At 36.5% G+C, this 14258-nt stretch overlaps 1 protein-coding gene across 7 annotated transcripts in view; it reads right to left on the bottom strand.

Annotated features, from left to right (window-relative positions):
- Positions 1 to 7673: 7673 nt before the first annotated feature.
- Pvf3 (PDGF- and VEGF-related factor 3) overlaps positions 7674 to 14258 on the bottom strand; it is a 119266-nt gene continuing 112681 nt past the window's right edge. For all 7 annotated transcript variants that reach the window (XM_018004527.2, XM_089466004.1, XM_089466005.1 and 4 more), the window contains 2 exons: positions 8209 to 8489; positions 7674 to 8123 (listed from right to left, as the gene is read on the bottom strand). In XM_018004527.2, coding sequence (XP_017860016.1) covers positions 7988 to 8123; positions 8209 to 8489 — 417 coding nt within the window. In that variant the 3' untranslated portion in view covers positions 7674 to 7987. The remainder of the gene's footprint in view (positions 8124 to 8208; positions 8490 to 14258) is intronic.

The raw sequence follows: 14258 nt of genomic DNA, 5'->3' as shown, positions 1-14258 counted from the left end.
TCTCTCTTTTTTTTGCGTGCTTTGTGACTAATATGCAAACAAGCGAGCGGCAACAACAACTTGGCCAATAACTTAACTTGGCTCCGATGCAGGCACACACACACACGCACACGCACACACCCATGCACACTTACACACACGCAGTAAGAGCATTTACGCACTTGCTGCCATTCGATGTCAGCCACGAAAAACAAGTCCAAGTCCGTCGAGACCATAAAAATAAGATTAGCACACGCTTTACAGCAGCAACTGTTGTTGCTCAGTTGGATGTTGCTGTTGTCGATTGCTGTGCTTAGTCTTGTTGTTGTAGCTGTTGTTGTTGTTGTAGCTGTTGGTGACTGCTGTTTTGGGTCGGTTGAGGCTCGTTTCTTTTAGCACATCCCAATAGCTGAATCGGTTGGGTACGCATTGTGAGCCAAAAGGATTTTTAATGTCTGCCCGTTACGGTTAACCCCCAAATGTGGGTTAAATGTAGCTCAGCATCGACCAGCAAAAAAGAAAACAAAATTAAACTGGTCTCACTTAAGCGTTAAATTGATGTGAATATGGCAGACAGTTTACGCTTTTTAGTGGCCAGGCTGATCATTTTATGCTGATGAGATCGTTAAACTTATTATTGGTTTGCCGTTAAGAGTTGTGAAAAGCTGTGAAAACTATTCGGCAATTGGATAGGAAATCTGAAGAAACTGTTATGGGACTTCAAAATGAATGGGAATAGATTGTTCAATGGTTTGTTTAGTTATAATTAAATTACTATGGGGCGTCAAATCGTTTGATATTCGATATATGTTTGAGAAATGGACTTACCTTTATAATATTTCTGCATTCATTGGGCTCAAACCTTAACCATGTATTATTATTTTATCTATGTTAATTTAAAATTCAGCTGTCACCAGCCGTTTTACATTTGAACTGCAGCGAAACGAATCGGCTGTTGCGGCCGCTAGGAAAAAAATTAAACGGAAATGTTGGTGGTGTACCAGGCAAACAGAAATGATCAGAAAGCCGTTAACAGCTAATTAACAGAGAAGTATCATTATTGATAACATTATTTGGTTAGCTAACGTAATAGTTAACAGTATTATGTTAACTAGCAGTATTGACAATGGTCCCCAGTATTATTTACACTTAACTTAACGAATTTAACCGTTTAGTTTAGCTATCTGTAAACTAACATTTTTCACCCTACTACCCATTACCGAAACTTTAAAAAAAGTTTTGGTGAAGTACCACGATGACAAAAATGGGCTGTACGGTGAAAAACTTAGTTAACAGCACAATGACGGCGTAACATTACTGCACTGTTAGTTTACAGTACATTAAGGTAATTAGGCTAACCAACAACCCAAAACAGACTACAGATATAACAGACATACTACTCTCATCTTTGTTCACATAGTTGTTTGTAAACCTAAACAGGTATTTTAATGAAGTAACAGGCAAACAGAACTAATCAGTAGGATGGCAAGCATTACTTAACAGTGATCTAACAATACAGCATTAGCGCACTGTTAACATTTTTCACTCTGCTACTCATTTCTGTTCGCCTGGCGCTTCGAAATTATTCGTTAAGTAACCATATTTTCCCTAGTTAATATTTGTGACCCGTTATTGCTATGCTTTTCTAAATTTCTGCTAAATAACGTACGATCGAGGATACCGAAAAAGCGTTTTTGTTTATGTTTTATTTACTTCATGGAAAATAACACTTGTAGCACGTACTTTCTATTCTTTACTCTAGTTCGCCCACTTGATTGCACACTGATTCTATTTTCATTAATTGCTCTTCAGATAATATCTGCATATATTCCTATACCGTCTGTGTTCTCTCTAATCTTTCGTTTACAAACAGCATTTAATCGAGTCTGAACGCATTTCCCATTTAATTCAATTCACTTTGCAATGCCCTTTTGAAACAGCTTCCTCCATACCAGTGACTTGATTCAGTCAGACTCTACACCTTGTTGTTGGCTCTGGCTCTGTTGGCTGTGTTGGCTCTAACTCCCCTGCCCCGCATCTCTTATGGCTACTCTTCGTTGATTTACATCAAGATACATTTGTATCTTACACGCAGGCGATCAAAAAGGGCGCATGTATAAATATTTTTTATTAGCTTTTTCTTCACGCGCCGCCTCGTTTGGCTTCTGGGCAGAAAAGGGGGCACGTGGGCGGAGCAGGAGCCGGCGCAACCATATCATATATCAATGGCACACACACGCGCGCAGAGAGGCAGCCGCGCTTTGGGTTCTTTGGCCCAAAGCCCATTCCGATGCGTCGGCGAGGATAATCGCGCACTTTTATGAATGCTGCGAATATTTTCACATTCACCAGCAGCAGCAACAACAACAGCAATAACGACATCAACAACTAAAAAGCAGAAGAAGAAGAGCAGCTGCCACGCCTGTCGGTATCTGCGTTGCGTGCCTGGGCACTGGGGTCGCTGTGGCTTGCGGGTTCAAAGGTCAATGCTGAACCGGCACGATCCGAACTGCATAACCACTTAACATTCCACATGACTCAAGGTCGGCCACGCACATTCCTCCCGGCTGTGGGGTCCTGTTTATATTGAATGCGACCGAACGCGCTGCCATTAGGAAAACAAACGTGAGATTTTGTGTGTTGAACGTGCGTGCAAGGAGTTAATTTAATAGCCGCGTGTTATATAGAGCTACGCCTCGAAAAGTATGCAATCTGTTTGCTGTTATTCATTGGCGAAAGACAATAGAAATTAGTAGAGACACAAACCATTGGGCAAAACCGGAAACTAGGCGGAAATAGTAGTCTACGATGAAGTTAAATTCATTAAAAGTTCATACAAAAAATTATTTTGAATTCGGGTGTTTTTAGCAATCATTTGGCATTTTAGAATCGCGAAAGTTTTTATTAAAATATCGCAGCTAAAACTCGCCTTATTTTACCAGAAATAATTTTGTTTTGATTGGTCTGCAGTCTTTAATATTCCAGGAATACATATATTTCAAATTTATATATGTTCTTAAATAGTATTTATTAACAAAATCCAATTTAGATATCTCAGATTGAGCATTGGAATTTCAATTGATTATTAGAAAGATTTTGTATCGCGAAAGCTCCAAAATGTAATCGTTCCAATTGGGTAAATGCAAAAGTGTTTGCAACTGCTGAAAATGCATTTAATTGTATTTCGTTTTGCATAGATTTTCCGGGCAATTAAAAATTTCCCGCTGTGGCAATGCATAAATGCGAAATTGTTCGCGGCTAAATTGTGTTAATGCTTAATTCTTTATAAATATTTGCAGCATTCGCTTACCAAATGTAAGCAGACACAAAAATTAGCACGCGCACACACACATACATATATATATAAATATATATATATATATATATATATACGCCCTAATACACACATGAGAGTCGTAAAAATGCAACATTGTAAAGGCAATTGTGGAAAAAATCTGAAATTAAAATTGATCAGTCTATTAAACCCAACTATTAAATACTCTTTCTGTGGTGTCTGTAGTTGAAGAAAACTAATTACATTTCTGTACTTTACTTTGGGGTTTACTACAAACGAGACAAATTGGTATTCATAACTGGTAGAAGTTTCATTTCGCATGTCAAAGTGTTTACTGCTCAATCTTTTCTTTTTCATTTGTATTTTCTGGTTCTGTTTGTTTACATTGGTTTGAATTCGGCTCTATACCACATATTCACAAATATTTGAACTACAAAAAAAAAAATTCTTAGCAAAAAAAAAAAAAAAAATAATAATAAAATATACATATAATATTTTATTTATTCATATTTTTCATTATTTTTTACTTTTTTCTTAAGATTTATTTTTTTAATAAACATTGGAATTATTTTTAGACATTGTACTAAATGTTAAAACAATTTTTTTTTCATCTAGATTGGTAAATATTAAGACCAATTAATTTTAATAAAATCTTAAAAAATAAAAAAATAAAAATTAAAAAATTGATAAAATAATGTTTCCTTTAATTTTAAATAAAAATAAATAATAAAATATGCATATAATATTTTATTTATTCAGATTTACCTTTTTTTAAACATTTTTTAAGGTATATTTTTTATAATAAAGATTGGAATTATTTTTAGACATTGTACTAAATGTTAAAGTGATTTTTTTTTTCATGTATATTGTTAAATAATAAGAGCAATCAATTTTTAATAAAATCTTAAATAATAAAAAAATAAAAATTAAAAAATTTGTAAAATAATGTTCAATTTTAAAAGTCATTCATATTAAATATTCTCATATAAACGTTTTTCTCTACTGTATCCAATGAGTTTACCTTTTCTGAACATCCTCTATTTTTAAGGGTATGCAAAAAGTTGTGCACGGGAAATTAAGCGCATTTAGCATGGATGAGGGCGATGAAAGAGTGGAGGGCTGCCAGCCAAGCGCTGCAGCTTTATGTAAATTGCGCTCTGTATCTGCTTGTCGGTCCCAGTAGGTGTGTGTGTGTGCGTGTGCGTGTGAATGCATTTGTGTCCGTGTGAGTTGCAATTTAAGCGCTGCGGCATTTGCCGTTTGTCGGCATATCAGCTGCACGGCGGCAACTGCTACCTGTATTTAAGGCCTGCTTTGCACAGCCATTCCCTAGCCCTCTGTGTTTCGCTGCCGCCCAGGTTCACCTTTGGTGCCCATCTTTTGGTGTGCGTGGGGGGGAATTAATTATGCAGGCGTATCATGGCAAACATCAGACATTGGCATGCCTTGCCACGCCCACTGCGTATGCGGCTTTAATTTGGGAGCCCACGCGCTCGCTCGTTCGCTCACTCGACTGCCTGCACTGCGTTGCACTGATCCTGCAGCACATGCCACGCCCCCACTTCCGTATTAACGCCCACTACGTGCTGCTGCTGCTGCTGCTGTTTGCGTAGTCGCAGAGTATTCGTTCTGTTTGCATTTCCGTGTGATTTCACATGCTCAAATCGAATCGAATGGATACGCAGCACTCGTGTCCTCCACATCCATTTTAATTGATTTCCTCATTGTCTATAGATGGCGGCAGAAGACGTCTCTATGCCTCTCCTTTCTCTCTCTTCTTCATTGCATAAACAAAAAAATCGTAAATTTCGTTGTTTCTGGCCTGTTTTAATTTTCTCCTCTGGAGAAGAGTTGAAGTATTTGACTTTTTTTTGTATTTATATATTCCCAGACTACCTATCTCTTAGACTCTCTATTCTACTATATTCATGTATACTTTTTAATTCGAGAGTTTTCACTTTTATTGATTGTTATATAGAACCAGAATCTCATATATATCTTTAATATATCTTATGTCTCATATATATCTTATGTCTTCGATAGTTACTTTAATTACTCTCTTATTCGCCCTCTCTTTTACTCCATCTCACTCTCTCTTTCTATTTTGTCTCTCTCTTAGTTTGCTTGCCATCTTCGCCGCCAGAGGGAGCCCGCATCATTAACCCTTTTGGGCGCTGCCTGTTTATAAATTCTATAAATTTTAGATCATAATGCTCAAACCTGCCTTCGCATGTGTCTGCGTGTGTGTGTGTGTGCGGGAAAACTACGTGTGTTGCGTGTTTTGTTTTCCCTATTGCGGTTAGTGTGTGTGTGTGTGTGTAAGTGTGTGGATATGTGCTAGCAGATAAGCCATTTGTTATGCATTTTCATTAGAAGTTTGCCAGCTGCTCAGCCATTATCATTAGCATGGCTAAAAGTGCCAACAAGAGCGTGAGAGATTACCGTGTACATAAGCTAGCTGTTATGCCGCAGTTCAACGACAGGTGGCGCATTGAGCTTGATGAGAATTGTAATTTGGTCAGGGCTTAAGACAGGACCCGATTTACACTGTGGAATGGAACTGCGGCTAGCTCATTTCCCAATCAAATCAAAGACAACTTTTTTTATTAGTTACACTCATTCAGTTCAAATGGAATCGAGTGCAAGGCCAAGAAATCTGTAATAAATTTCATTGCATACCCGCAGGGGCAGTCGATTCAACAGTTGCGTGTTAAATAAAAGCTGTTGCTTATCGAATAGAAACGATGCTAAGTTGACTGTTAAATACCTATTTGCTTAAAATCCCTCTATATAAACATTTGAGTAATTTATGTTTATTAACGTTGATACACTGTCAACCCGTGCAAATATAGCTTTGCAATGAAACCACAGCTGTTTTAATATACACACATATATATTTGTTTTGCTTTTTTATTGTATTTATTTGGATTTTCGCATAGTAATAATAATTTCATCAATTATTTAAGTATGGTGTATGGTGATACTTAAATTTGTTTTTTGTTTTTCTTTACATTAAAATTTATGCTAAAGTTAGAAATAAAATGTGTTGAAATGTTTGGTTTGTATTTTGCATATATTAATGCATATATAATATGTATTTCTAATTCTAATATAACTTTAAAAACAAGACATAAATGCTTAAATATTTATGTCTGTACGTGTGTGTGTGTGGAGTTTAATAAATATGAATAATGGCTCATTGTTGCTGAATACTTTGAAATGAATCGATTTTTGAATAGGCTCATAAAATAAAATGAATAAATGTTTATCTCAGTTTTCTCTAATGCATTTGCGATTCATTTCAATTGCAAAATAAATGGCTTAATCGAACATAAAACATGTACAATTAAATACTATAATATTCTAATATTAATTTCATTGATTTATTTTTTGCTTTTTGCAATTTATTGCCAAACGTTTACAAACGGAATTATCTAAAATAAATTTGTATATTTAAACTGAAATTTAAAATTATTTTCGTTTTGTCTTTGTTGCAGCTGTTGTTGTTGTTGCATGTGTTGTTGGTGGGTTTATTGAATGGCTTTTGAATTAATAAACAATTCGGTATAGATAATATGTGTAGAGAGAGAGAGAGAGAGAAAGAGCGAAAGTTAGTGTGATCGAGATGAAGAGTTAATGATAGCTACAAGTAGATACAGTCGGATATATATGTATTTATTTCATTGGATAATATGTATAGATACGCTCTATATATATGGTATTTATGTATGTATGTTTATAATATGCTCATTAAATGCTCTCGATTGAGACAAATCATGTACAAGAACAACTTTGACTAGAAATTAAAATATATGTGTTAGTATTTAATTAATACCAAATGCTTAACATTTCGTTTTCTCTCTGTGTGTAATTATATTGTGAGCAGTATTGAGTTTATCTCTTCCTCTTCCTCTTTTGTATTCGACTTGAGTGGGGATAATTCTCTCTAAACATATTTATATATATCCTATATATTCGTATTTTATATGATTAAAATTGCTAATAATATTATGTTTAATGTATTTTATATTTTTTCTTTTTTTTTCGTTTTTGTTTTTAGTTTTTATAATTAAATAACATAACATTAGTAAATTTAAACTAAGATCCAGTCAATTTATATTTTGGAATATTTTCTTTATTTTTTGCTTCACACACAATTAATACAATAGAATTATTGAGTTTTTGTTTTTTCTAATTTAATAGATTATAATAATCAGCATCAACTATACATCGAAAACACATCGATTTCGCTTTAGAACTCTACTTTAATAAAAGGAAATTTGATTTTCCTCAGATCAATCATTATTCTGCAAGGGTATTCAAACTTCGGCATATCAAAGTTTGTTTCACTTGATTTTTTTTTCGGTACTTTTTGAATAAAGTTTAAAGTTTTAAAGTTTTGTTTTTCGTTTTGAATCTTTACAGCTATTAAAGACGATCTGAATTAGGGTCGCAAAAAAGGTGCTGTATAAGAGCTAATTTCGATCAGCGGATATATGTTCGTGTTCTGTATAGGATATGCAACTAAATTCCCTTCCGTTTCTCTTTCGACAGGTTTCGGCATTCGATTTCGAACTCAAAACTTGATTTGAATTGAATTCTATAAATTCAATTCATTCGCTATGTCGTTTAACTCCTTTTCGTATAACTGTTTTTATACTAATACTTGTTGTGCTCCGGTTCCGGTTTCGGTTCCAGTTCCGTGCTATGCATTTACGACATGTCCACTGCATTGTAGTTGTTCATCGGATGCGAGGTCTGCTCATGATAATTGGGACAACGTCCAATCTTCTCCATATATGGCCCATATTGGCAGGTGGGCGGCTTGCAGCGTCCCTCCTTGATGCACCTATGCAGAGGAGAGGAAGGAAAATAGAAATATAAGATATTTACATATGAGTAAAGAGACTTTAGTTCCTTCAATCTTTACTCACTTGCGATCTTCCAAGGAGAAGTGCTCGCTGCCCCGCTTGCGATAGTCGCAATCGTAGTTGCTCGAGGAACAATCGCATCTGCATTGCCCATCGTTCTGTAGGATGCGCTCGAAGTGCACTGGACAGTTGCAGTTGAGCATGGTGGCACGCTGCACTACTGCACCGTTGCTGGAGATGATGCCCTCTGCATAGTAGTTACTGCGATCGATGCAATGGCATTCGGTGTGGTTGACAAAGGTCAACATTTCCGGCTTGGATCGTCTGTCTTTGTGGGTCTTGACCTGCAAATGAGACGCACAATAAAGTTAATACCGTTTGTCTAATGGCCGTTGCCTAATTGGGTTTTAATTGAGACTGCACACTATATTAAATACAGCTGAGTAGCTGTGCATGTGCGAGCTATATAGGGTATCCTCTTTATTGAAAGGCTAACCCGGTTAATTTGCATATGCAGATTCTTGCTCAAAAGTTTCATTAAGCATGTGTGTGCGTGTGTGTGTGTGTGCGTGTGTGTCCGTGTATGTGGGTTTGTATCTCAATGCTCCTTAAGCTGACTGTTCATCAAACTTGTCGTCATTGTTATTCTTGTTTCTATAGCTCTTGTAATTCTAAATGAGTTGTCAGCTGTCAGTTGCCAGTTGAAACGGCACACAGAGCCGTAGGAACTTAGGCAAAGGGGGGCTTTGCTATTTATTAAATAAAGAGAGAAAAGTGTGAGCACTAATTGAGTCTGTCTGGCTTGGTCTTTTATATATTAATTTAAATTTAAATTGTTTATCAAACTAAGAAAAAAATCTGTTTTCGGCTTGACTCATTGCTTGTTATATAGATGTATTCTAAAAATATATATGAAGTTATAATTTCTCAACAATATTTAGATGAAATTAAAACTGATTAGTCTTATTTTCATCTAAATTATTTTATTTTTTTTTTTTTAATAATTTCAATTTTCGTAAAATATATTTAGTCTACAAACTATTAGAATTTTTGAATGTAAAATAAATATATTTATTGGTTTATTTCTAATATCTTAAAAAAGTTTAAGCAATAAACCAATGTAATTTTAATATAAAATTTGTAATTAAATATAGGAAATAAAAGTTAATACAATAGTTTTGTTTCGTATTTATATTTTATAATGAAATGACAAAAAAATATGAGTGAAATTTTAAGGCAAAGTTTTTTTTTTATTTCTCTTTTATTCTTACTCCTCCTTTCATTCGCCCCTCTTCGCTGTAAGCCCATGGCAATCAACCATTAGGAGACAAACTTGAACAGCTTCTGTTACGCTGCCTTGCGAAACGTTAAGCTCTGAGTTGGGCGCCGTCGTTTGGGGCTGCATGACAAGTGCAAAATGATGAAATGCCATATGAATTGCATAAATTAAGCTGGATTCGTTTAATTAAAATTACAGCTCCGGTTATTAATCAAGCTAAGCAAATAGCTGGCAGTCAGCAAGCAACAAGCAGTAAGCAGCGAATGCCCACAAAATGTTGCCAGCCAAAGAAAATATCCAAAGATGCAAAACCGAGAGCGGTCGAGCATTGAATTTTGATTGGACGCATCAAGGCAGAAAACTGACAGCTGATCAAAAATAATGCAAAAATTGAAACCGAAACTCAGAGCGAGTGTTGAAACCTTTTTTCTGCCATGTTACACATGCACAAACGCACACAAACATACACACACACAATTTTCTGTTTTCTATATATACTAAAAATGAAAAACATGAAAATTAAATTTTTCACATTTTTGTAAAGCGCCGCAGCAATGAAGGGCGGAATGCATATTGATGACAAGCGCTGTAGGAAAATCCATGGACATGTTTAATGTAATTGAAAAGAGTTTGAAAAACGAATGAACTTAAACTAAAGATAAAGAAGTGTCTAAAAAATGGTTGAACCTAAACTAAGGGTAGGGAAGTCTGTCAGAAATAAATGATATTTTTGACATAGATATTGTTAGGACATGGAGTAATTAATATATATTTCACTCACTGGCAAAAAAAAAAAAAAAAAAAAGTTGAAGAAAAAAAAAAGAGTTTAGATTCTTTTTTTTTACATTTAAATTAATATTTTTAATATTTCCGTTGTTTATATTTATATTTATAAAAATATTTTGTTCATATATCGATACTTCATTTTTAAATTAATATAGGTTTATTAATATAATCATACATATATATATTTATTTATTTGCATCATTTTCTTTTTAATTTAAATTTATATTTATATTAATATATTTATATTTATTATTGTTCATATGACGTATTTTAATTAATAAATTTATTATTATTTATTTATTTTAATTTTTTTGGCACATATCCGCTAGACAAATTTTTTCTATACATAAATATTATCTCATTTCTTTAATTTATATAAATCTCATGATTTAGTAATATAGCTCTTCAAACATATTCCCCAGACTATAAGAGCTACGCATATTAGATTTTTGTATATACAACTTTTCATAAGGCATACATATATAATAAATATTTGACTTTTTATACAACTCTCCTTCACTCCTTCTCTCCCTATATATAGATCTCTCTCTCTCTCTCTCTCTCTCGCTCTCCTTTGCTATCCTTCATCCATGCACTCTCTCCACTCGACCACACTTTCTTTTTAAACTAAAGTTTTGGTGGAATGTTTATGCAAATTTTTGAATGCAACGAATTGAAAAAGTTTTGCATGCTCGACATGTCGCTCACAGACACGCCCAGTGCTCCGCCCCCCTTTTAGCAGGCAACATGCACGTGTGTGTGTGTGTGCGTGTGCGTGTGTTTGCAAAATATAAAATTGAAGAAAATTGCAGCAGGCACAAGAGACGAACAGGCTGCTAAGCTCAAGCTGCTAGAGCTGAAGCAGCACAATAATTGCCGGAAACGGAAGTGCAAAGTGCTGCTGTTACTTGCTATTGCATTGTTGCTGTTGTTGTTTTTGCGTTTCTGGCTGTTGTTGATATTTGAATAGCAACCGCATCTAAAATTGCTGCAAAGTGGTTGAGCCGCCTGCCCATAGCATGATATATGCCATAAATACATATGAATGCGAGTTTTTGACTCTCTCGGCTGCACTTTGTTATACATTTTTGCAAGATGGCGTCACAGGCCTTCCTCCCTCCAGCCCCACGCCCCTAATGGGCTAAGCCTGTGCCATATACTATATAAGTATGCAAATGCAAATGTAGTCGGCACTCTCTCGTGTGTGCACACTTTGGACTCGAGCAATTAGTCAGTTATTGCTTTGTAGTGGGCACCCGGAGCACTCGAGCGCTCTGAGCAGAGCAGCCAAGGACAGAGGACTGAGGACTGTGGACTAAGTACTGAGGACTAAGGACGAAGGACGAAGGGCTCATATAAAATGTAGTTTAATTTTTCTGTTAGGTATTGTATGCAAGCATTTATGTTATTGACACTAATTGACAGTGTTGGCAAGTGCCAGATTTTGAATGAGAAAGAGAGCAAACGTATGATGTAATTGAAACTGTAGAGCTGTCCGGCGTTGCCCGGAAAAGTTTTTGTAAGAAAAGGATTTTAGTTTCAAAGAGGTATAACGTGTGGGAAAAGGTATTTAAATTGCATTTGATAAATGTATCTAAATCATCTTTGATGTTGTTTCACTTCTTTTTTTCTCTCACTACTGTTTAAATTGAGGGGATTTTCTTAAAATTTTATTATTACCTTTGACCTATTTATATGTGAGTAAAATTACAGAAAAATTCTTACATTCCTCAAACAAAGAAGTACTTTTTTCTTTGAATTTCGTCTTCGCACATGGAATTTCTGAAAACTTTCAACTTAGGTTCAAATTCATTTCATACACTCAATTTGGCTTCAGCAAAGTCCTGACTTTGACTTGCATGTGCAAAGTCTCTCCTTTCATGGAGTTGTGCATAAAATTAAAACTACTGTTGCCTTTTTTGCTACACATTTGCTACAGCCACAGCCAAACAGGAAATACTTCTCATTATATATAAGCCCTTCCTAGATGGCTTTTAATTATGAAATACACTTTTGCTGCGCTTGCTGACGGGGGATTTTTCGACTTGAAAATTTACACAAATACACACACGAGGCAAGGAGGCAACAGAAAGAAGAAGGTAGTTCAGAGTAGAAGACACGCCCACGCATGGAGTAGGTGAGACAACGCTTAATTATCTAAGAAAAGTTAAGCCAAGCTACAGAAATTATGAGCGGGCGAAGTCTTCTGAGACAAAGAGACATTGAGAGAGAGAGAGGAGAGAGAGAGAGAGAAGGGAAGAGTGAGAGCGAGCGATTGTCGAAATAATATGTTAACAGAATAAGGAAACAAAAGTATGCCAAAATTTTATTATTTGAAATTTAAAAATATATATGTATAATAAATTATTTAAAAAAAATATATAAATTAATATTAATAATTTAGAGTGAAATTATTTTATTAAGTTAATTCATTTATTTATTTATTTTTTTTTGTAATGCAACAAATACAGCATAAGAAATAATATGTTTGAATAACGTCATAAATGATATAGTCTATATACAAAACTCATTTAATGCCAACTCTCATGTGAAATAAAAATGATTTAGGTTAAATATAAATTTGTTCTCGCTGGTCACTTTTAGCTGGTGCTGGGCCAACTAAACTAAAGTTGCATGTCTGCGAAAATGTTATCTGCCAGCTTAAACATACAAAATATTACAAGGGAAAAAAAAGCACACAAATTTATGGGCAGGAGCAGGGCGTGGCAGAACGAATCGGTGAGCAAGGCGAGGCTGCAGGAAGGGGCAGCAGGAAGCTAAAGTTTGCGCACACGATGTCATTGAGAGGTGTCAAGTGCCAGGCAAACAGCTTGAGACCAGAAAGAGCAGGACAACACAGAGCGAGAGGGAAAGAGTGAGAAAGGGAGAGGGAGCACGGCATCAAAAAAACATTCTTACAAAACATAATTTATGTTGCGCAAATTTTGTTGAAGTGAGAAGGTAGACGGAGAGGGCGAGCAAGGAGTGAAGGAGAGCGGAGGGTGAGGAGCGGAGGAGAGGGGATGGGAGGGGCCGTGTGCATTGTTGGCCAGCCAAAGTGCAATGCCCCCTGCGATCCACTCCAGACAGAGCCGAGCCAAGCCGAGAGCGAGCGAGCGAGCGGACGAGATTTATGAAGCCTTTTTTTTGCCTCTGGTTCTGGGTTCAATGCACCCGCAATGCACAGCGCAGAGATGTCGTTACTTTCACCCGCAGCTAGAAGAGCGACGTGAAAGCCAACGCCTCCACATGGCGTGCAGGTCCACATCGACAGCCGCAGCCATAGCTACAGCCATAGCCAGAGACAGCAACATCCACATCCACATCCACATCCATATCCATGTCGATGTCGCCCACCTGGCTAACATTGGCATTGGCCTAAGTAAAAGTCAATTGGCTGACAGGCAAAACGTTGCCCGAGTTTAATTAATTTGCAACAAAATGTGGCGCGATTTGCTGCAGTGCTGCAGGCCGGCGCATGCATAATCTAAGCTGTGGGTGGAGGCGCCACAGTCGCCGGACGCAGAGCAAACATTAATTTGCTTATTAAACAATGAGCGAGGCAGGGTGGGGCAGAGCGGGGCAGGTGCGTGTGGCACTTGCAACGACTTTGTGCCACATGCGCTGCGTAATGCAATTTCGACAGCTGAAATCCCAACAGTTGGCAGCAGCTGCAACATAAATGCAAAGCACGTAAACAGGTAGCAAATGGGGGCGTGGCCATGGAGGAGGCGGCACCTCCATGCCAAATGCCCAGTGGGTAAAACTTTTGTCAGCCGAACTTTATGCCCGACTATAAGCGACGACAGTTGCAGATTTTATAAAATTATTCAGCACTTAGTTGAGCACATTGACAGCTGTCTGTGCGGTGAAAGCGAGATGGAGAGAGTGAAGAGCGAGAGAGGCTTACTTCCCATAGTGCTGCAAGCTTCAAGTCTAATAAAAATAGTCAAGTGCACAACTAATTTTTGGTATGTGGAGTCCTTGAGGGCAACAGCTGGGAGCTTAGCCCGGATTACCTGCACTCCGGCAGCAACTTTTCTCCAAC

The sequence above is a fragment of the Drosophila arizonae genome, chromosome 3, assembly GCF_054131065.1.
Source record: "Drosophila arizonae isolate 15081-1271.41 chromosome 3, UAZ_ARI_1.0, whole genome shotgun sequence".
NCBI lineage: Eukaryota > Metazoa > Arthropoda > Insecta > Diptera > Drosophilidae > Drosophila > Drosophila arizonae.
The sequence above is the reverse complement of the archived record's forward strand: the minus strand, read 5'-3'. Positions and strand labels throughout refer to the sequence as shown.